The following is a 24,895-nucleotide window of genomic DNA, read 5'->3' as shown; positions in this document are numbered from 1 at the left end:
CTTTCCTCTTGCTGTCCCTGACTGTTACCTAACATGCTTTACTCCTGCCCTGTAGCTCATGACGGTGTGGTCACCATCTTTACCTTTAAGTGCCAACACTACATTTCAAGCAGACCTAAGACCTTGTCTCCAAACCCAAAGACTTTCCTCCTGTATTCTTAGTTAGTTCATTTTCTCCTGTTTTAATAAGTAGCCTCACCAGGATTGGACACAGCTGACTTCTAAGGAATAGCCCTCCTTGGAGAAGGTCACCCCATTGCCACTCCCCCAGCTCTAAGGCACCCTTTCGGTCTCCCTTTCCTCCTTTCCCCATGCCCTCCTCTTTCCTTTGCCCTCACCTTTACATTCTTGTCCTTGTTCTTTTTTCTCCCTCTTGCTATGTGCAGTACACATGTGCATGCTCCAGCCATATTAAACTACATTCTTGAGCCTGCTTTCTCTCACCTAGGGGTGATTTTACATGCTTCCCCCCTACTAGGATTCCCTCCAGTGTGCTCCCAAGCACTTTGGTTTTATTTGTTTGTTCCCCCACCTGCCCTCTCATTATATCATTGACTAAACTGTATTATCTGTTTCTTTGTGTTTCCTTTACTGGATTCTAAGTTTCTCAAGTCCCTCTCAAGGACAGGGACTATTTGCTTAGTATGTTTATCCAAAAGCTTGGGCAATTACTGACATAGAATCAACCTCCAGTAAGTTATTTTGTACAAGTGAAGGAGCAGAGCTGAATCTGGCCATCTCTGATTCTTTGCTTGTGGAGATTGGAAAGAAAATGTTCTGCAAGGAACCTGGTATTATGGACATTCAATAAATTGTGGCTATAGTGGCTATTGTCATTCTTCAGTGAGTCTTGCTCAATGCTGTTCTCTTTGGGGGGTTTAGTCATGTCTTGCACATAATAGACACCTAAGACAGAAGACTGAAATGAATATATATTTAATAAATTAAATAAGCAGGATATATGATTGGTTAGTCTGTGTTTAATGTAAAATTATGACTATATTGAGGACAAGTTTATTTTCTGTGGAACATAGATTTTGACTTCTTTTTTCAGGCACAGATGCATTTTGTAATGGCTGTATTTTTGAGAGAATCCTAAGCTTTCTATTGTTTTGAAGATGACAACTTGTTGGACTTTACTTCTTCTTTTTTTCTTTTTTCTTTTCTTTTCTTTTTTTTTTTTTTTTTCTTAATACATTGCCAAATGTCTGTCACCTGGAACTGGAAAGAATTTACTAAAAAATTTTAAAAATTCTGACTACGCATTTTGCTTTTATCTTAAAGGCATCATTAAAAAAATCCCAGAATATGTATTTATAGGCTAGAATGCCTATGTTAATATTTGATCTGCATGACAAAAAACAAATAAGATATTTACAAGCCACACCTTGTTTTTCTTTGTCCTTCACACCCTGTACCTGGAGCAGCATCTCATTTTCATCAGATTTGTTGAAAGAAGAAGAAAAAATGTCAGTGTTATATCCTGAAATCAAATTTGAGACTTCTAACTTCACCAGAAGTTCCCTGAACACTTATTTTCTTTTTGAGAATAGTTGGAAGAAAGCAATTTTAGAAACCCAGAAGATGAGGAAAGGTAAATTTATTTTTATTATTATTTTACCAAAGGAAAAAAATAAAAATAGTGCCTTGAATTTACCTGTTTTTGAAGCAGTCAAAAACACTTTTTAATTTCTATGACATTTATATCATGAGTATTAATATGTTGTTCATGAAAAAGAAAATGGAAGCAAATTAAAATGAATTAATGTAATTCTGTGACAGATCAATTTTTTTTTGCTTTTTAAAAAATGTATATATGACAACAGAATGCATTACAATTCTTATTACATACATACAGCACAATTTTTCATATCTCTGGTTGTATATATAGTATATTCACAAAATTCCTGTCTTTATACCTTTACTTTGGATAATAATGATCATCCCATTCCACCATCATTAATTACCCCATGCCCCCTCCCTTCCCAGACAGATCAATTTTAGAGAATTCTCTTAGCTAGGGTGTGGTGGTACATTCCTGTTATCCCAGCAACTTGGGAGGCTTAGGTAGGAGGATTGCAAGTTTGAGGTCAGTCTGGGCAACTTAGCAAGACCATATAAAACAAATAATAAAATGTCTGGGAGTGACAGACATTTCAATGATAGAGCACTTGCCTAACATGTATGAGGCCCTTAGTTCAATCCCAATACCTCCAAAGAGAAAAAACAATAAAGAATTACTTCTCTGTATATTTAATGCATTACTCTCTCTGTTGGATCACACTAATTTTCATAAATAGTGTATCCTTTTAAATATCTCAAATTTTTAAAAATATTTTAGAACACTCAATTTTTGTTTTATTTATTTATTTATTTATTTTTTGCTTTGTACCAGGGATTGAACCCTGGGACACTTAACCACTGAGCCACATCCCCAGTCCTTTTTATTTTTTATTTTGAAACAAGGTTTCACTAAGTTGCTTTGGGCCTTACTAAGTTGCCCAGGCTAGTCTTAAACTTGCAAATCCTCCTACCTAAGCCTCCCAAGTTGCTGGGATATCACTATGCCCAGCAGGACACCAAACCTTTAACAATGTCTTTATGTGTCAGTAAATTCAACCAAAACTTTATTTTGAGTATATTAAATGGAGACTATATTTTATTCTACCATTGCTCAATAAAGACTAGTTTGAGAATGATTGACATATGTATGAATAGCTTCCTCCCTTACTTTTAAGTTACAACTGTTTTTTATTTATTTATTCTGAACTCTGCCTTCAGCTTTATTGATGGACATAAAATTCTTGAAAATAGCGAAATTCAAACTACTCAATCCTTTCATCCCTTCTAGCTTTGGATGTGTTGCTATACATACAAATATTTTTTACAAGTTTCTCACCAGGTCCCCATTAAAAGTACTCAGAAAATACTTGATTGACCACTCTCCTACCCCTCAATCTACTGTTGAAAAGTGAATCTGTATTACAGATTTTTAGTCAAAGTATTTTTTCCAAAAGAGGAAAAACCAAAGGTTGTAAAATGGCATTTTGGAATGGAATAACTTGTATCTTAAATACTATGTTGCTGCTGGACTTGCTTAGTAGACACATTTACAAAAGCTTAAAGACCACCCAATTTTAAACTTCTTCATCTACCTTTTCCATTTAATGCCTTTGTTTTGAATTTTTAAAAATAATTTGACAATCTCTTTGTCCATTGATATGGTCAGTAGAAGCAGCAATCTGGATACCCGGTGCTGCTATTTATAGATTTGTTATGAAATTTTGTGCAGAGAAAATTAAAATCAGTGCCTAAGAGAATTAATTCTTTTATCTCTCATTGCTAACTCAAATGATCACGTACTTCTACCTGTTAATTGTTTGCACAAAATCAGGAAAATGAAAAGATTCAAAGCTGTAGGTAATACCAGACTCTTGAAAGTGCTTTATTTAAATGTGATGCTAATATTCTAGCAGTTCTGATTAAATAAAATAATAAAAAATGTGGACAGTGAGTAGTACTAGAAGTTGAACCCCCGGTCTCCTACATGCTAGGCAAGTGCTATACCACAAAGCTATATTCCCCAGACCTTTTTATTTTGAGACAGGTTCTCACTAAATTGCCCAGACTGGCTGCAAACTTTCAATTCTTGCATCTCAGCTTCCCAAATCTCTGGGATTACAGGCATGCTCCACCATGCCCAGCTCTTACTCTAATTTTTACATATATGAATTCTATACTCTAATTCATAAGTATATATTTAATGTTGATGAACTTTAATTTTATTCATTTATTTTTATGCTGTGCTGAGACTTGAACCCAATGTCTCACACATACTAGGCAAGCACTCTACCATTGAGCCACAACCCCAGCCTTTAATCAGTCCCTTATCCTACTATTCTGTATACTCCATGGACAGGAATTGGAGGACATTTTCTTGGTAGAGATACTAGATAAATTATAGTTGCTTAACTTACTTAATGGCTGATTAGATATATTTTATTATGAATTAGAGTTTGTAGTAAAGTAATATACTTTAACCAAGATGATTATGATAATATTTTATATCAGAATACCCCTCAGCATTTGGTCTGGAAGAGTTCAAAGAATGTGTCAAGATGCCATATTTACCAGAATTGCCAACATGCCAAAAGAGTGTAAGTTCAACTCCACTGGAGAATCATAAACAACTGCTACGCACGGATGCCCAGATGCCTACAGTCAGGTAGATCTTTGATAGGTAACTTTCTTTTGAGCAATAGTTATTCGCAGAAATACTGTTTGATGTAGAGATTTTTTTCTCTTAGTGAATCTCTTTCTTGCCTACTGATTTTTTTTTATCATAAAGGATTTATGTTTTAAAATCTAAACCATTTTATTCAGATTGACAACAGGCACTTTACTATGTTTTCAAGTGTAACATTGCCAGAAAGGATTAGGAACTTCCTTTGAAAAATCTTGAGTACCCTACCCTAGATCATGCCCATGAGAACATTGAAATACTCAGCAATAAAAAAAGCTAACTCTAACTGAGTGCGGTGGTACACGCCTCTAATCCCAGTAGCTCAGGAGGCTGAGGCAGGAGGATCACAAGTTCAAAGCCAGACTCAGCAATGGTGAAGCACTAAGCAACTCAGTGAGACCCTGTCTCTAAATAAAATACAAAATAGGGCTGGGGATGTGGCTCAGTGGTTGAGTGCCCCTGAGTTTAATCCCCAGTACCAAAACAAAAACAAAAACAAAAACAAAAACAAAAAACAACAACAAAAAACTAACTCAATAGTATTAACAGTTTTCAGTATCTTGAACATAGAACCTGTAATTCAATTCTAGAATGAGGTCTAGTGTGGCACATGACTGTAACCCCAGCCATTTCGGAGGGTGAGTCAGTAGTAGTTCAAGTTTGATTCCAGCCTCAGCAAGTTTGTGAGACCCTGTTTTTTGTTTGTTTGTTTTTTTTTTGAGAGAGAGAGAGAGAGAGAATTTTAACATTTATTTTTTTTTTTTAATTTTTTGGCGGACACAACATCCCCGTTTGTATGTGGTGCTGAGGATCGAACCAGGGCTGCACGCATGCCAGGCGAGCACGCTACCACTTGAGCCACATCCCCAGCCCAAGACCCTGTCTTAAGATAAAAAATAAAAAGGGCTGGGAATGGAACTCGGTGGTAGAGCAAACTGGGGTGAATCCTTAGTAACACACACACACACACACACCCCAAAAAAAGTATTTATGGTATTATAAATTGCAACTTTTTAAATGGGAGGATTTATATTTTCATAGTATCTTCCAGAAATAATGAACTTTAAAGTCATCCAGTTATACATAGCAATGGTGTTTTAGAATATATTTCTTGAGTTTTCCAGCTCTAATATTGTTGTTAGGGACTCTTGAAATAAATTGTGCTAATACAAATAGAAAACTAGAGCATGTTAAAAGTGAAAAGTTGTGATACTATTTATCTAAATTAGGAAAATAAATAAGAGCTTTGGAGAAAAAAGGAAAATAATTATTTGATTATCTACCCGTTTTAAAATGTCCATTTTTTACTGTTAGGCATTTTCTTCTATCTTCTTTAGTTTCATGGATTTATTCTAGTTTTGATTTTAGTGTACTTGCAATTATTTTTTTTTTTGCCTTTTTAAAACTTAATGCATTATGTGTTTTTTCATATTACTGAATATTCTTCAAACAACATTATTGGCTACATTATATTCCATTAATATGTCCATGGTTTATCCATTTTGTTTGGTGCTGGGGATTGAACCCAGGGACACTTTACCACTGAGCTACATACCCAGCTCTTTTAACTTTATTATTATTTTTTAAATTTTGAAATAGGTCTTCACTAAGTTGCTTAGGGTCTCACTAAATTGCTGAAGGTGAACTTGCAATCTTCCTGCCTCAGCCTCCCCAAGTCTCTGGGATTACAGCCATTTGCCACCATGCCCGGCTTGGTTTTTAAAATAATACCACAAGGAACAATAATCATATATACAACATTTCTCATCATTTAAAATATTATCTGAAGATAGATTTTCAAGCAATAAAAATATAAAAAACAAAACTACTCTTTCTGAAGTAAGGTTATAAGAAAAGAAGACAGCCTTAGCAATGATGGAAGAGAAATAGTGAATTGTTAGCAGCAGGGTAGTTTGGTGTAACTACAAGGAGGGAGGGTGGGATGCTAGAGATGAGGCACCTTTTGATAATTTTTTTTTTTTTTTTTTTTTTTTTTTTTGCGGTGCTGGGGATTGAACCCAGGGCCTTGTACATGTGAGGCAAGCACTCTACCAACTGAGCTCCATCCCCAGCCCCATGAGGCACCTTTTGAAACATGAGCATAAAACCTATCAAGGACAGTCATTTTACCTCATTACCAAGAACCCAGTCCCTGACCTTTAACTTCTATCATTTCCATCTGTGGACACAGTGCTCTGCCAGTGGCAACAGACTTTGTTCCAGTACAGACCAGTCTTGTTATGTTCCTTCATAACACAACACACAGTCATCTTAAAGGAGTGGTAAGCCTGGAAAGCACCCCTGAACTAGCCCATTCTGTCTCTTTATTTAATTTCCATGTGATGTCAATTAACAAGTGGGTTCTGGGGTTAAAGGTGTAGCTCAAGAGGAGAGCACATGCTTTACCATGTGCAAGGCCCTGAGTTCCCTCCCCAGCACCAAAAGTACTCTTAATTTTTTTTTTTTATGTGTGTGTGTTTTATGGTATTGGGGAGGGAACTCCAGTCCTTGGACATGCCAGATAAGCACTCTATCACGGAGCTTTACCCCCAAACCCCATTTCTAAACATTTTATGTTGACTCGAGTGTGAATTAATTTAAGCCAACGAAGGATGAGCTGAACACATTTTATTCATGTTATGACAAGCTTCCTTCCTATGTAAAGTGGAATTATGGTGACTAAGTGACAGAATGTACACAAAGTGCTTGCCAAGCATAAATGTTAATTCTTACCCCTACTTCTGACACGCGTGTGTTCATTTTAGCTATTCTAGTGAGAACATGTCAAGTTGCCTACAAGTATTTTATTCTCCTCTGCACATCGCACAGCGCCCTGTGAAAGAACAATTTTGGCAAAGCAGGAAAGTACTCTTCTTAGTTTGTTTTGTGTACAACTCCTTACCCTCTTTTATTCTCCATATGTGAATATTTGAAATTAAATCTTTGATAAGAATTGAATGTTTTTTTTCAAATTTCTTTAATGGTGATCAGAAATTTTTGGTGACTCCCACAGCACACTCTGGAAATATAACTGAAAATGGTCATCCTAGAGGTGAAGAGTATTTAAAAGTCACTGCTGGCTTTTTTAAAATTCTAATTTGTTTCGCTCCTGACTTTTAAAGTTTTATATAGCTATAAGAAGTTGAGAATTCTCATGACCCAGTATTTCATCCATAGCAGATTCAATCATGATGTATTTCCCCTAACAATTACTTATTATCTAGGCCATTACAGCAGGAACTAAAGTTAAATATGACAGAATTCAGACTGCAGTGGCTGATAGGTAAGAAGTACACAAACAAGGAATAGTTGGCATCTGACACATCCAGATATCATGTTACTCTTGATTCTCCTCCTCTTAGTATTTCTTGTGTCATAATGACAAAGTGTTATAGTAAAGATTGTAGGAAAAGTTAGACATGGCACCCATCTACTGGTAAAACTTGCTAGGAAACCCAACACATTGGGTTGGTTTATATTTGCTTCTGATTGGATTAGTTATGATGGAAGGGGTCTCCTTTTTAACATTTATTTAAGTTCCCTGTGATTTCATTTAACAAGTGAGTTTTGGAGTTGGAGGTATAGCTTAGTGGTTCAGCACATTCTTTGGCATGTACAAGACCCTGGGTCTGCCTCAACACTGCCCACCTCCCCACAACAGGAAAACCAAAAAACCAAAACAAGTGAGTTTTACTGAAAGTGTGTTGTTTACCTGTTATTGTATCCTTTAAAGTTTATATACATGTGACTTTATGATAATATATACTCTTTTAGGATAAAGAAGACAAAGAGTACATGTGCCATGGTACCACTTCAGGAGAAATCAAAAGGTAAACTGGCTCATCTTTTTCCCCACCAAATGTTTTGTTAGAATGTCACATACTTATCTTTTTTACTTCCTTTATTATTATTTTTTAATTGATCTGTCTTTGTTTTATTAATGCTATTTTTAATGTTGTTTATTTATTTCATAAACTTAGAGGATCTTGAGTCCATTATGCACATACATTTATAATCTCAGGACCCTAGGATAGGCCCTCACTTGGACCATGTAGTAGCCTGTAAATTGATCCTGTTTTGAGTTTCTGACCTTTGAAATCCTTTGACTTAAAGCCCTAACACCAGATCTTTAATCACATTACTGTCTTCTTCAAAAAACAATAGCTTCCCATTACCTACAGACTTAAGTATGACTTTCTTAGTCTTTCATTGAACCCTTTACCAACTTCCCCTAACTTTCCAATCCAATTTTATCTTATCTTCTAATTTTATTTATTTATTTTTTTTGTGAATCTTGTTTACCAAAGACATCTCACTACACCAACAGTTTGGGTTACAAAAAACCACTCTTTTTAGTTTGGGTTTTTTTTTTTTTTTTTTTTTTTTGGTTTGGTACTGCGGATTGAACCGTGGATCACTTAGCTACATCCTCAGCCCTTTTTATTTTGAGACAGGCTTGAACTTCTGAGACTGGCCTTGAATTTGTAATCCTCATGCGTAGTCTCCCAAGTAGCTGGGATTATAGGTGTGTACCACTGCAGGAGTCTCGAAAGCTACTCTGGAATCAATTTATTCTGAAGTGCACAGTGACTAAGAGGGTTTACAGCACTGTGATATATTTTTGCCATATTCAGAGGGACAGCTCATCCTCTGAAGCTTAAAAATTAGGCATTCTGGGGCTGGGGTTGTGGCTCAGCAGTGGAGCATTCGCCTAGCACTTGCAAGGCCCTGGGTTCTATCCTCAGCACCACATAAAGATAAATAAAATAAAGGTATTGTGTCCAGCTACAACTAAAAAATAAATATTAAAAAAATTAGGCATTCTCACTTCCCTGTTTTTGATTTGTTTGATCAGAATTTTATTTTTCAAAAATAGATACTGGAAAATCTGTTCTCTCAGATTTATCATGATATGTTCAAGATTGTAGAGAACTTCCTAGAAGTACACTTATGCTTCATTCCTTCCTTTTATATGTGACTGATTTATGAGGAAATTATACCAAAGAAACCATACCTGACACATGACATAATGCATATGACTAGCATCTAAGTTCTAGCTACTCCCTGAGGTAATTTTGTCCAAAGTTAATGTTAAAGATTCATGAGTCATACAGTTAAAACTTTTCCATTAAAAAAAAATGTGGGGGTCTTTTGTTGATTATTGTCTAAGCCAGGGATTTCATTTTTAAATTTTTTTAGGGGGAGGGTTACTAGATTTTGAACTCGGGGCATTCAACCACTGAGCCACATCCCCAGCCCCTTTTATTTATTTATTTATTTTTAATTTAGAGACAGGGTCTCACTGAATTGTTTAGTGCCTCACTTTTGCTAAGGCTGTCTTTGAACTTCTGATCTTCCTGCCTCAGCCTCCCAAGCCACTGGGATTATAGGTGTGTGCCATCACGCCAGGCTTAAGCCAGGGATTTTAAACAATGATAGTATTAACATTTTGAACTAGAAAGTTCCTTATTGTGAGCCATGTCTTGTGCATTGTAGAATGTTTAGAAGCATCCACAGCCTCTACCCACTGTATGCCCCGGCACCCACAGCTGTGAAAAATAAAACAAAAAAAAGTTTCTAGATATTGAAAAACATTTTTAAAAAAAAGTGCAGCAAAATCCCCTTCAGTTGAGAAACACTGGTCTAAGCATGACACCCACAGCATTATATGTTATTTACTTTTTGTCTTTCAGGCTATCAAATGATCTATCCTTTTTCCAAATGCACTAAATATTTCCTTCCCAGACTTTCAAACCCTTTCTATTAATTTATTTTTGTGGTAATGGGAATTGAACCCAAGGACATTTTAACACAGGGACCCATTAAATTGCAGAGGTTGGCTTTGAATAAAATGAAGGTATTGTGTTCAGCTACAACTGAAAAATATTAAAAAATTAGGCATTCTCACCTCTCTGTTTTTGATATGTTGATATGTTTGTCCTTCCTCAGGTTCCTGAGTAGCTGGCATTATAGGCGTGTGCCACCACACCAGCTTTATTTTTAACATAACCATGGTTGTCATCTTCTAGTGCATTCCTCACTTAAAACAACAACAAAAACTGAAATTGTAAGGCTTCTGTTGATGAGGTTGGTAACAGAATTGACAGTAGCTTTGTGAGTACATCTATGGAAGTTCATAAGGTTACATGCTCATAAAATTTTCCTTGGCTATTTCCTTACTCTGGATTTCCATAAGCCATAAAAACTTCTGTTATCAACAGGAGGCATAAAAGAAAAATAAGAATGTTAATCGGAACAAAAGACATGTGTTTTGCATCTTGGCCCAAACAAATATTTGTTTGCCTATTTTCCAAAAGACCAACTTTATGGCTCTTTCAACTTTATGGCTCTTTGAGAATGGGTGTGAATATACGGGCCTTTTCAAAATCCATATGTTATAACCTAATACCTAATGTGATGATGACAGGAGGAGCTGGCACTTTGGGGGAATGATTGTCAGGAGGATCTTGCTCTCAGGAGTAGATTAGTGCTCTTATTAAAAGAGGTTGAAGGGGGTACCCTAGTACCCTCCTAGCTCTTTCCCCTTTTGAGAACTCAGCATTCATCGCCTTTTGGCCTTCCCCACTCTGCCATGTGAGGACATAGCAATAAACCTCCATCCTGGAAGCAAAGAGTAGGCCTTCAAGTGACCCATTCTGCCAGCATTTGATCTTGGACTTCCCAACCTCTGGAACAGTGAGAAATAAACTTCTGTTCTATCAATTATCCAGCCTGCATTATTTTGGTGTAGCAGCAGGAACAGAACCACAGGTACTCTGTCTTACTTAACTTTGTACCCCTGCAGTACCTATGTAAGGTTCTGCAACAAATATACTTGCTGAAAATTATTTTCTTCAGAGACATATAAGAAGGCAGTTAATTTTTTCACCAAACATGAATTAAGTATTGATCATATGTCAGGTATTGTTCTAGTTACTAAGCCTTGAGGATACATCCCTGAACAAAACAAAGATTCCTGCCCTTGTGGAGCGTATATTCTAGTAAGAAAATATAGCCCACAAACACTTGATACAATCAGCAAGTCCATCATAGAGTATATTAGAAATTAAGGACAGCCTGGCACAGTGATGCACACCTGTAATCCCAGCTACTGAGACAGGAGGATGGCAAGTTTGGAAACAAAATTTAAAAAGGGCTGGGGATATAGCTCAGAGGCAGAATGTTCCTGAGTTCAATCCCCAATAGCACACACACAAAAAAAATTAGGCATGATAGAAACAATAAAAATAGAGCAAAGTAAGGAAAATTATGGGATATAGTTAAAGGAGGTATATATATGTATATAAACTTCGTTTTTTTTTATTTTAGACATTTATAAATTCATATTCAAAGAGAATTGGAAATGTACTTGGATTCTTCGTATTATTTAATTTTACCAATGTTTTATACTTAGGACTTCATAAAGAAAATAGGATGACTATACCAAAATATGTAATTATAGTTTGAGGACATTTCTCAGATTAGTAAGTGAAAATAATTTTCAGTAATTTGGGAGAATGACTTCTTCCTGATTAAAAATATTTTAACTGTTCCCTTCCAAAATATCAAAAGTGTTACCCCCATGTAGTTCTTATTTGATGGATGAATGAGAAATAAGGACTCTTTATTTGTTGGGATTTGATAAATTTCATAGGAACATTGTCCTAATTATTGAGGTTTGGCACCCTCCCCTAGTAGTACCTGAATTAAGAGGAAACATCAATGTTGATGGGCTAACTAGTGTTTTGTTGTTGTTGTTGTTGTTGGTTTTGTGTGTATGTGTATGTGTGTAAATTCCTCTTTATTTAAAAAAGTTTTAGTTTTCCTTTTTTATTTATTCTCTTTAGTTATATATGACAACAGAATCCATTCTGATATAATCACACAAGCATCTTATTCTAGTTTCCATTCTTATGGATGTACACAGTGGTGGGATTCACTGTGTTGTTTTCATATATGTACATGGGGAAACAATGTCAGTTTCATTCCCCATTGTCTAATCTACTGCACTTCTTTTCTTCCCCTCCCTCTCCCCCCATTGTGGATTAGCTTCCACTTATCAGAGAAAACATTCAAGTTTGGTTTTTTGAGACTGGCTTACTTCGATTAGCATGATAGTCTCCAGATCCATCCATTTGCTGGCAAATGTCATCAAGTTTTTCTTCTTTATGGCTTCTTTATGGCTGAGTGTTTTAGTCAACTTTTTTGCTGCTGTGACTAAAAGACCTGACCAGAACAATTTTAGAGGAGGAAAAGTTGACTTGAGGGCTCATGGTTTCAGAGGTCTCAGTCCATAGAAGGCTACTCCATTCCTTGGGGCTTGAGATGAAGCAGAACAACATGGCAGAATAATGTGGCAGAATGAGCCATCTCACATTATGATAAGAGAGCAGAGAGAGATTCTGCTGGCTAGATACAAAATATATTCCCCCAAAGCCACACTAGTAATGCCCACCTCCTCCAGCCATTGACTAAGTTATACCACTCCTTTGTATATATCCAAAGGCTTAAAATAAGCATACTATAGTGCACAGCTACATCGATTTTATAGCAGTTCAATTCACAATAGCTAAACTATGGAATCAACCTAGGTGCCCTTCAATAGATGAATGGATATATTTATATGGAATATTACTCAGTGTTATGGTTTGGATGTGAGATGTCCCCCAAAAGCTCATGTGTGACACAATGCAAAATGGTTCAGATGAGAAATAATTGGGTTGTAAGAGCCTTAACCTAATCAGTGAATTAATCTCCTGATAGGGATTCACTGAGTGGTAACTGAAGGCTGGTAGGTTGTTACTAGAAATAGAAAGGAATAGTAGGCATCTTTGATTCATTTCTGATTTTCAAAGGGACTTCCCTTAATATCTCCTCCATAAGAATAATGTTAGTTACAGGGTTTAAATTTTTTTTCTTTTGAATATCCAGGATTGAATTCAGAGGCATTCAACCACTGAGCCACATCCATCCCCAGCCCTATTTTGTATTTTATTTAGAGACAGGGTCTCACTGAGTTGCTTCACCTTTCTTTTGCTGAGTCTGGCTTTGAACTTGAGATTCTCCTGTCTCAGCCACTGGGATTACAGGTGTGCTCCACTGAGCCTGGCTTAGTTACAGGTTTGAGTAGTTATCCTTTAGTAAGTTAAAGAAGTCCCCTTTAATTTTCTAAGATTTTTTTTCCATAAATGAGAGTTAAAATTTTATCAAATATTTTTCCTGGATAGATTGAAGTGATGCTAAGTGGCTCTTGCCTTCTGAGGGTCATCCAGTTTAGGCATGATTGCTATCTTTTTATGTACTTCCATATTAAATTACCTAATAATTCATTTGGAGTTTTAATAAAATCCCTGTTTTAAAAATTTATTTATTGGGCTGGGATTGTGGCTCAGCGGTAGAGTGTTCACCTAGCATCGGCGGGACCCAGGTTCGATCCTCAGCACCACATAAAAATAAAGGCATTGTGTTGTGTCCAAATACACCTAAAAAAAAAAAAAAAGAAAAAGATTTGTTTTAAAAAAATAGAATTATTTATTTATTTTAATTAGGTATATATGACAGCAGAATGCCTTTTGATTCACTGTAAAACAACTGCAGCACAATTTTACATTTCTTGGTTATACACAATACAACGTCGAACCATATGTGTAGTCATACATGTACCTAGGGTAATGATGTCCATCTCATCCACCATCTTTCCTACCCCCATTTCCCCTCCCCACCCTACCCTTCCTTTTGCCGAATCAAAGTTCTTCCATTTTCCCAATGTTTTCCCCCATTATGGGTCAGCATCTACTTATCAGAGAGAACATTTGGCCTTTGGTTTGGGGGGATTGACTTACTTTACTTAGAATGATATTCTCCAACTCCATCCATTTACCTGCAAATGCCATAATGGAACCACCAGCTATCCCACTCCTCGGTCTATACCCAAAGGACTTAAAATCAGCATACTATAGTAATGCAGCCACATCAATGTTTATAGCAGCTCAATTCACAATTCATAAGCTGTGAAAGCAACCTAGATGCCCTTCAATAGATGAATGGATAAAGAAACTGTGGTTTATAAACACAATGGAATATTACTCAACATTAAAAGGGAATAAAAAACCCTTTTTAAGAATGAGACTGCCACTCATTTTCCTTTTGGTCCTGTCCTTATCTGAATTCACTGTCAAGATGATAATGGCTTCATGGAATGAACTGGAGAGTATTCTGTCTCTTTCTGTTCTCTGAAGGATTTGACCTAAACTCGAAATGATCTCTATGTTGAAACTCTGATAGATTTATTTGTAAAATTATTTGGGTTACTTGTTTTCTTTGTGGGAATCATTTAATATTTATTCAGTAATTTTAATTTTAGGACTCAATGCATTCTATTCTTTCAATCAGTTTTGGGAAGTTATATTTTCAAGAAACTTCTGCCTTTATCTCAGTTTTTAAATTTATTGACCCAAAAGTTAGTCTTTGCTCTAACTGTATTTCTGTCCCTCTTTTCCTAATATTAGGTATTTGCACCTTCTTTCCTTTTTCCCCTTAATTACTTTTGCCAGAAGCATTTTTTTTCATTCTACTTTTCAATGAAAACTTTTGTCATTTTAAATTCTAACTTTGGTTTCTATTTCACTAATTTTCCCTCTTTCCTATATTAAATTTTTTTCTTCTATGCTGTTTGGGTTTATTTTTTGGGCTTATTTTATTCTTTTTCTAACGTGTATCTTAGGCTTATAAATTTTCAACCTTCAATTCATATGTGTGTGTGTGTGTGTGTGTTACTAGGGATTGAACCTAGGGGCACTCAATCACTGAGCTACATCTCAGCCCTTTTTATATTTTATTTTATTTTTATATGAATATGAACTTTAAAAATTTTGTTCTAATTAGTTATGCATAATAGTAGAATATATTTTGATGTATTCTACATATATGGAGTACAACTTCTCATTTTTTTGATTATACGTAATATAGGATTAAATTGATTGTGTAATCATATACACACATAGGATATTGTCTGATTATTTCTATTATCTTTCCTATTCCCATTCCCCCTCCCCTCCCTTCATTCCTCTTGGACTAATCCAAAGTACTTCTATTCTTCTCTAAACCCGCTCCCGTTGTGAATTAGCATCTATATATAAAAGAAAACATTTGGCCTGTGATTTGATTGGTTTATTTCACTTAGCATAATATCCTCCAGCTCCATCCCTTTACAGGCAAATGCCATCATTTTATTCTTCTTTATGGCTGAGTAATATTCTATTGTGTATATGAACTACATTTTCTTTATCCATTCTTTTGTTGAAGGGCATCTAGGTTGGTTCCATAGTTTAGCTATTGTAAATTGAGCTGCTATAAACACTGATGTGGCTATGTCACTGTAGTATATTGATTTTAAGTCCTTTGGGTATAAACTGAGGAGTGGGATAGCTGGGTCAAATGGTGGTACCATTCCAAGTTTTCTGAGGTATCTCCATACTGCTTTCCATAGTGGTTGCACCAATTTTTGTAGTGCCACCAGCAATATGTGAGTGTGCCTTTTCCTCCATGTCCTCGCCAACATTTATTGTTACTTGTATTCTTGATAATTGCCATTCTGACTGGAGTGACATGAAATCTCAGTGTAGTTTTAATTTACATTTTTTCTAGTTGCTAGAGATGTTGAACATTTTTTTTTATATATTTGCTGATCAATAGTATTTCTTCTTCTGTAAAGTGTTCAGTTCCTTAGCCCATTTATTGATTGGGTTATTTGGGTTTTTTTTTGGGGGGGGAGGGGAGGCGTTACGTTTTTTAAGTTCTTATATTTTATTTTGAGAGGGTGTCTCACTAAGTTGCTGAGACTTTCGTGAAATTGCCAAGGCTGGCCAGGAATTTGCAATCCTCCTTCCTCAGCCTCCTGAGTTGCTGGGATTACACATGTGTCCCATCCCACCCAACCCTGATTGTATTCTTAAGGTTTATCTCTCTCTCACTCTCAGCTTCCCATTTGTTTGTTTGAAGCAAAACAAACAAGCAATAACAATTGCATTGGAGAACTGAAAATCTCTTTTTACACTTGAAACTATTCAAGGTGAAGTTACATAATGGTATTTTAAAGAAACAAGGCACATCAATAATCCCAGTGACTCAGGAGGCTCACGCAGGAGAATTACAATAGAGACCCTAAGCAACTCAGCAAGACCCTGTCTCAAAAATAAAGCTGGGCACAGTGGTGGATGTCTGTAATCTTATTAATTGGGAGGCTGAGGCAGGTTCTCAAATAAAAGATAAAAGGGACTGGGACTATAATTCAGTAATAAAGTGCCCCTATGTTCAATCTTGATACAAAAGAAAAGAAATGGAAAGAAAAAAGAAAGAAGAAAAAGTAAATAAAAAATAAAAAGGGTTGGGGATGTAGCTTTGTGATAAAGTGCCTCTGGGTTTAATTCCCAGTACCTAAATGAATATGGGTCAGTATATTATTTTCAAAGACCAATCTGTTTCTCAATAGAAGTATTTCTACATATTTACGTATTTAAGGCAATATATAGTGACTATGTGGGAACTTTGAGTTTAATGGTTCTGTGATGAAACCCTGCTGATGGAGTCCCTAGGTATGTGCCCTTGGACAAGTTGGGTGGCCTCCCTAAATCACTTCTTAAAGATCTGGAATCTGGGATAATACTACTTACTACTACTTTATTGTGTTGTTGTATTGATAAAATAGTTGTAAACTTGACATAGATAATTCAATAAGTGCCATTATTATTACTACTACTCCATTATAGATGCTTGATTAGTATTTTTTCACCTACATGAATGATTTATTCAACTATATAATTTTGCTATATTACTTCACTTAGCATTTATGAGAAACTATTTTATTTGGAGAATATAACTTGATGAGTGTGTAAGATATGAAACAGGTATTTCTTTATGGAGATTGTGCTTTTACTTTGGAATAAATTCCACAGCCATCCTGTATTTCAAGAAGCATGATACAATCCAGGCTTGGGAGTGCACACCTGTAATCCCAGCAGCTTGTGAAGTTGAGGCAGGAGGATCACAAGTTCAAAGCCAACCTCAGTAAAAGCAAGGCGCTAAGCTACTCAGTGAGACCCTGTCACTAAATAAAATACAAAATAGAGCTGGAATATTGTTCAGTGGTTGAGTGCTCCTGAGTTCAATCCCTGGTAACTGTGCCCTCCCAAAAGAAGCATGATACAGAGTTAGAAATAGTTTTAGATAATTAAATAGAAATATTATTATTATTTTGCAAAAATATAGGGATTGAACCCAGAGGCATATTACTGCTGAGCTGCATCCCAAGCCCCTTTTATTTTTTTCTTTTGAGACAAGGTCTTCAATAAGTTGCTGAAACTGGCCTCAAATTTGCAACCCTCCTTCCTTAGCCTCCCAAGTCTCTGGGATTACAGGCATGTGCCACCATGCCCAGGCAAAAGCATTATTTTTTAATTAAATATTTTTTATGTGACTTACCATCATAGTCACAGATATTGTGGGAAGCAAGGCATTGGCATTTCTAACTCAAAGTATATATTATATGAAGATCTAGTAATGTTTTATGGTCACTGTGAAATCACTATTTTACTCGCAATTTTTTGTAAACTGATTATGCATGCAAACTTAATTTAATTTGAAAAGCTGATTTTCTCACCCACAGATTCTAATTTCAGTGACCCTGTTACTGGAGCATCAGTTCAGTACTTACAAAGACTTTCCAAATTGGCTCTTTTGGAGTTTAATACCATTCGTCAGGAAACAAGTAAAAAATCAAAAAAAGGCAAGAAGCGAGAGTTACGAGACTGCTGATAAATACCATATGGTGTGATGCTTCTTCACTGCTTTTTAAGGTTTATAGTTGCTTTTTTTTTTTGATATGTGATATGATGTGCAATGATTTACATAAAAATGGAAATGTAAATAGGAAATAAATATTTTATGTTATACGTGGAATGGTTTGTATTTTGTTAACATCACAAAGAGTCATTTAAATTAAGGGAATATAAGCATTAGAGAAATTATATTCCCTGATTTTTATGCACATTGATTTTTTTTTCCTTTAGACTTAATTGACTCAACATTATTTGAGTACCTATCTGTGCAATGAATTTTGCTGCAGAAAGTCTTCCTGGAAGACAAAAGAATATGGAAAAGGAGGAGGAGAGTCCATGTCCTTGCATGTTTTATATTAATTTACACAAATACACTATTAATATGTATGTGTTTGTCTGCATTATTGCAATGAATTGGTTCCAAGGAGGATAACTAATTTAAATGGATTTGTTTATATTTTGACTGGGATCATATGAATTTTGATCATATGAGAACATGTGAATTTTCAAAATCATACGAATTTTGATTGAGAATGATTTAAATACTACCTGTACTTAAAAGGTATTCTCAATAAAAATTTGGTGACCTCTCTTGAACGAGCAATTCTTTGACTGTCAGGTGAATTTCATTTATTGAACTACCATGTTCTCTTGACATTTTAGTATTATTTATTAATCTTACAGATGACTTTAAAAAATAAGATGGAATAAATTATGTGTCTTTGTTTTATACTATGTCTCCAGCTAGAAAGTGGAAGAACTAAGATTCTAACCCACTAGGATTCAAAAACTCCTATACAAAACTTCATGGCATAATAATTTTTAAAACCTTAAGTTCAGTTGATAAAGTCATGGTTTAATTCCTTAAAATTTAGGGCAAAGTAACACTTCCACAGGCAAAATATTTCTTAATATTGAGTTAAGTTTGCAAGTTCTGACACTGACACATCTTGGAGCATTCCTACTGGTAAGTGGAGACCAGGATCATGTACATGGATAACCATGTCCCCCTCACCCCTCCATCTCCCCCATGAAAGAGTTCACTCAAGTCAGTTCAAGAAAGGAGTAGAATGTTTATGGAATGTTTATTTCTTTTTAATAAATGAGATGTGCTGACAATAATTTATCACGTTTTCAGTCTTGGGATCAAACTTAATTTAACTTATGTTTTTCATTAAATCTTAAAAAAAAAACAACACAGGCTCTACTTCCTCAGATCACATTTATTATTTTTTTTCCTCAAGAAGTTTTTAGAAAAACAAGTATGTATTTAGTAAACGGAAGACACAAATCACCCCCAAGTAAGATTAACCTAAGATTTAGAGATAAGGGTGAGAGGCAAACTTCTGACATTGCAACCACCATGCATATTACATTTATGTTTGGGATTAAAGACAATCTTGCCAGAAATAAGCCTTTTGCATTTGGGATGTGGAAATCCTCTCCAATGTAAGCAATATCAATCATAACCATGGAGAACTGTACCTTTTGATAAATATTTAGGATGGGAAGATGGAGTCTTGATTTTTAAACTGAGAAAACACTTCTTTATTACGAATAATTACTTCAGTGAAGGACAACTTCTGTCAATGAAGTTCCAATGAAATTTCCTAAGACTCATTTTCTTTTTTCTAATTCTCTGCTCACCAGGCAGCCTTCTTATATATAATTTAGATTCCCAAATGAATATATCCGATTAAAAAGCAATGCCTTGGGCTGGGGCTGGGACTCAGTGGTAAAGCGTTTGCTTCACTTGTGTGAGGCACTGAGTTCCATCCTCAGCACTACATAAAGGTAAATAAAGATACTGTGTGTTCATCTACAACTAAATAAATATTAAAAAAAAAAAAAAAAGCAATGCCTTCTCTGGATGATATGGCTTAGATCTGGGAATGTGTGTGCTGTTTTGGTTTTTGGAGACAAGACCTTGCTATGTTGCCAAGGCTGACCTGGAACTTCCAAATTTCCTGCCTCAGGCTCCTAAATAGTTAGGATTGCAGATGTGAGACACAGCACTTAGCTTGGAGGCGTTAAATAATGCACCTCTATACCTCTATTTTTTTTTCTTTGTGCTAACCCTAACCCTAACCCAGGGATGCTCTACCACTGAGCTACATCTCCAATCTTCATATATTTTTTTTAAATTTTGAGATAGGATCTTAATAAATTGCCCAGGCTAGCCTCAAATTTGTAATCCTCATGCCTCAGCCTCTGTAGCTGGGATTACAGGAATGTACCACCGTGTCCAACTCTCTTCTGGTTCTTGAAACTGAATTGGAATGTAGTTCACTGTTGATTGCATATGGTTCACTATGGCTGATCTAGAAAACAGTGTGTTTAAGGTGGCAAATTTGCTGAGCGCGGTGGCACACACCTGTAATTCCAGGGGCTCGGGAGGCAAGGCAGGAAGGATTGCAAGTTCAAAGCCAGCCTCAGCAAAGGCGAGGAGGCACTAAGCAAGACACTGTTTCTAAATAAAATACAAAGTGGGGCTGGGGATGTGACTCAATAGTCGAGTGCCCTTGAGTTCAATCCCTGGTACCCCTCAAAACCAAAAACAACAACAACAACAATATGGTACCAGATTCAATTCTTTATGCATTTTGGGAAAATTTTTTCATTATATCTTCAAAAACTTAACTCTTTCTGGGCTATAGTTTTGAGTTTTCTACTTCAGAAACACAAAATATCTTTATTTGGGATCATCTTTATCTGTTATAAGAATCTGCATAATTGAAGAATCCGAATTTGTGAATATTTTCTATTTTCTCTCTGATTGCTTTAATCTGTGGAATTTTTTTACTCTCTTAGGTGCATTCACCATTGATTGTTTTAGTGTTTCTTCTAGGTCAATTTAGTCTCTAGCTGTACCTCTTCTTCCTTGCTGTTTCTAATTTATTAATTCTGCAATGATACTATTTATGTCTCTAGTTTTGTTTTCTTAGGTCTATATCACTCATTATCTAATTCTCTATGCAGAAATTAGCAGACCCCTCCCTTTTTTAAGGCTAAGTAGTAAATATTTTAAATAGTAGTAAGTGTATGCATGACATACAGTATCTATTGCAGCTACTTAACTTTAACATTGTATCATGAAATAGTTATAGACAATCTGTAAATTAATGGAAATGACTATGTTCCAAGAAAATTTCATTCTCAGTAACAGTACTATGTTTAGCAATAATGCTTTTAAAGTAAGTTACAATGTTCCTCTTAGTCCTCCTTAAGGCCATCTGTGAATTCACTGCCTCTGAGGTTCATTAACAAGTTTTCCTGGGAGTGGGTGCCTCTTTGGAGGCATCTTGATCATTACCAGGTTGTTTAATAATAACTAATTTTTTTCATGCCTATTAGTATAGGGCATTTTCCTAAATGCTTTTTATCTACAATCCTATGGCAACTTCCAAAGAACCCAATTTTAAAATCTTTAGGTATCCCATTCTTACTCCATTCCCCTAAGAAATATTATACACCTTCTCTTTTATCTTTAAATTTCCAAGACCTTTCCCACCTTCTCATTGAATTAATGACCCTTCTTAATGCAATTGAGAAAAAAAGGAGCAATTAGAAATAACTTCATTCACTCCAAACCCTGATCTACAAACCCACCTGCCCCTGTACTCATCCACACCCTCTCTATGAGAACCCCTAGAGGGATTCCCAAGAGCCCCTTCACTTGCACAGCAGGTAAGTCCCTATCTCCTCTCACGACGGCAATTGCATCCCTGAATCATTACAATGTCTCCTCTTAACTTCATCATTTCCACCACTGTAAAAACTTGCTACAGAATCTCCAGTCCTAACTGAAGACATACCTCCTGTGATCTGCTACTCCATTTGTTTGCCTTTTTAGCCAAGCTCCTTTGAAGTGTGGTCTGTACACCCTCTGTACTTCCTCCAAATGCTTTTCTCTCTCAAATTTGCTCCAATTAGGCTGTTGTGTACTACTGTTATGTTTAAATATGAGGTGTCCCTCAAAAACTCACGTGTGAGACAATTATGACTGTTCCAAGGGGGAAATGATTAGAATATGAGAGTTGTAGCCTAATCAGTGGATTAATCCACTGATACAGATTAACTGGGTGGTAAGTGTAGGCAGGTAGGGTGTGGCTGGAGGAAGTGGATCACTGGGGGCGTGCCTTTGGGCTTCCCATTTTATCCCTGATTAGTGAAGCTCACTCTCTGTTTCCTGGCTGCTTCCCTCTGCCCTCAGAGAAGGGCATGATCCTGGGCAAGATGCCCTTTTGCCATGATGTTCTGCCCTGCCAGGATCTAGAGCTATGGAGTTGGCTGACTATAGACTGGATCTCTGAAACTGTGAGCCCAAATAAACATTTTCTCCTCTAAATTTTCCTTGTCAGGTATTTTGGTCACAGAAACACAAAAGCCAACTAAAACAACTAACGTACTCACTAAAACAGCTCTTGCCTGATAATCTAGTGTATCATAAACCAATAGAAATTCTTCTTTTATTTGACATATCAAGTGGCATTAGAGATAGTCAATCTCTCCCTCCTACTTGAAGAGACTTCCAGGACATAATTTTCTTTCCATTTTCTTCCTACCTTTCTGGTCACTTCTTTTCAAAGTCAATAGCTAGTAAAGTGGCATATTTGAGATTCAAGCTACTCAAAGGCAAAAATTTCTCCACGTTCCTCCTTCCTCCCTCCTCCCCTCCAATTCTTGCTCCTCCTCCTTTTTCTTCTTGTTCATACTGGGGATTGAACACAGGATGCTTTACCACTGAATGAAATTCCTAATCCTTTTTATTTTGAGACAGGGTCTTGCTAAGTTGTGGATGCTGACCTCAAACTTGGAATTCTCCTGCCTCAGCCTCCCAAGTCACTGAGATTATAGACATGTGCCACTGCACCTGGTACATTTATTAATTTCTATATCCTGAGTAGTTATCACTGTGTCCAGCACAGAATATGAACTGAGAAATATTTTTATTATTTTGCAAGAAAGAATATCAGAGACAGAGTTGGTGATAAGACAGTTCAGACCAGAGACACTGGACTCTCTGGGCAGTATGAAGGAGATAAGACCAACTAGCGGAATTTCTGAGGAGTGGGGGATCAGGGAGCAGACCCAAATAGATGAAATGGCTGACTTTGGCTAGCACCTGATAGAAGAAGGAAATCGAGTTTTGTCAGGAAGGCACTATCTTCAAAAAATAGCAGTGTGTATTTGAGAGACCATTTCCTGGTATTTGACAGAAACCCACTGTGTAAGGACAAATCCCCTGAGAACCAAATTGGAGACAAGCATGCAGGCAGTTCAGTGGGAGTGCTGCCAATAACTCCCTGAGGAGGCAGAGGCAGAATCATGGGCAAAGGACTTGAGCAGCCATGCGTCTCTGCAGAGCCTCTACCACCCCATCTATGGAGCTGAAAATCCCTTCAGGGTTGTCTCAATTACAGCAAGGAGGTTTTGCCTTTATTTCACCTATTTCACCTCTGAATCTCTCGCAGATCTATCATTGGATCGATCATGGGATGTGAACTGCCCTCAGAGAAGGGCATGACCAGGGGCAAGGTGCTCTCTCTTGTTGAGAGAAATTCCTGAGAAGGGGACTTCACTGTGAGTGCCATGAGCAACCAGTGAACAAGGACTGCAGCCCTAAAGAGGAGATCTGGGTCACACACCTCAGCTATCCCCAGAGGAACCAGTGTATTAGGTGAGGAGTTGTTTTAGTCAGCTTTTTTGCTGCTGTGACTAAAAGACCCAACAAGAAAAATTGTAGAGGAGAAAAAGTTTGAGAGCTCACAGTTTCAGAGGTCTTAGTCCATAGAAGGCCTGTTCCATTCTTTGGGGCTTGAGGTGAGGCGGGACTTCATGGCAGAAAAGTATAGCAGAGGGAAGCTTGAATCTCAAATATGCCACTTTACTAGCTATTGACTTTGAAAAAAGAGATTGAGAAGAAGTGACCAGAAAGGTAAGAAGAAAACGGAAAGAAAATTATGTCCTGGAGGTCTCTTCAAGTAGGAGGGAGAGATTGACTATGTCTAATGTCACATGGTTATCAGACAGCAAAGACAAAGAAAGACTCCAGATATAAAACACATACCCCATAGCCACACCCCCAAGGAACCACTTCCTCTAGCCACCTACCTCCAGTCACCACTCAGCTAATCCCATCAGGAATTAATACACTGATTAGGTTCAGGCTATAACCCACTTATTTCTCCTCCAAACCTCTTACATTGTCTCACACATGAGCTTTTGGGGGACACCTCACATCCAAACCATAACAGGAGTGGTGCCAAGCACCCAAAAGTGGACAAAGAAGATGGCCTACCATGATTTGGTAAGGTTCCTGTTAGGAAGGAACAAATAAAAAGACGTCAGAGTTAAGGAAACACACAAGATTGTGATGTACCCAGAGGGTAACATGGTGGTAAGCTGTTATCACCCTTAGGACTAAAGCATGGGAAAAATATCAGCTTTCCCAGTAGAAATGGGTGCTACAGAAGAGGAGCATCTGGTAGGAGCTATAGTTATGAGGGATGCCAGGGGTGGGACACCAAGTCTTTCCACCCCAACATTCCACCTCCTGCCAGTGTCTTCTCCCTGCCAACCCTAACTGCAGCTCTTAGTCATGAAGCCTGGGGGATACATTGCACAGGAATCAGCCTAGAGCTGGAAAAACACAGATCAGGACTAGGGCAAGTAGTCAAGAGAATAAACAGCAAAGAGCCCATGTTAAAGAGTTCAGGAATTTGAAGCAGGGGTCAAGGGCTAGTGTGGACAACATGTTCTCTGCTGTACCTTTCAGTCTTTCCTACTGACCAGAACTGAGGCTGACCTGAGGTGG

The 24,895-nt window shown here is 36.8% G+C and overlaps 1 protein-coding gene across 1 annotated transcript; it reads left to right on the top strand.

Moving 5' to 3' along the window:
- The first annotated feature begins 1,467 nt into the window (after window positions 1–1,467).
- Window positions 1,468–18,055, top strand: C16H8orf89 (chromosome 16 C8orf89 homolog). Its single transcript, XM_076836389.1, has 4 exons — window positions 1,468–1,594; window positions 4,084–4,225; window positions 8,018–8,073; window positions 17,907–18,055. The coding sequence occupies exons 1-4, from the start codon at window positions 1,468–1,470 to the stop codon at window positions 18,053–18,055; spliced, it is 474 nt and encodes a 157-aa protein (XP_076692504.1).
- Window positions 18,056–24,895: the final 6,840 nt, after the last annotated feature.

The sequence above is a fragment of the Callospermophilus lateralis genome, chromosome 16 (assembly GCF_048772815.1).
Source record: "Callospermophilus lateralis isolate mCalLat2 chromosome 16, mCalLat2.hap1, whole genome shotgun sequence".
Classification (NCBI taxonomy): Eukaryota; Metazoa; Chordata; class Mammalia; order Rodentia; family Sciuridae; genus Callospermophilus; species Callospermophilus lateralis.
Note: the sequence above shows the minus strand (reverse complement) of the source record. Positions and strands in the feature narration are given on the sequence as shown.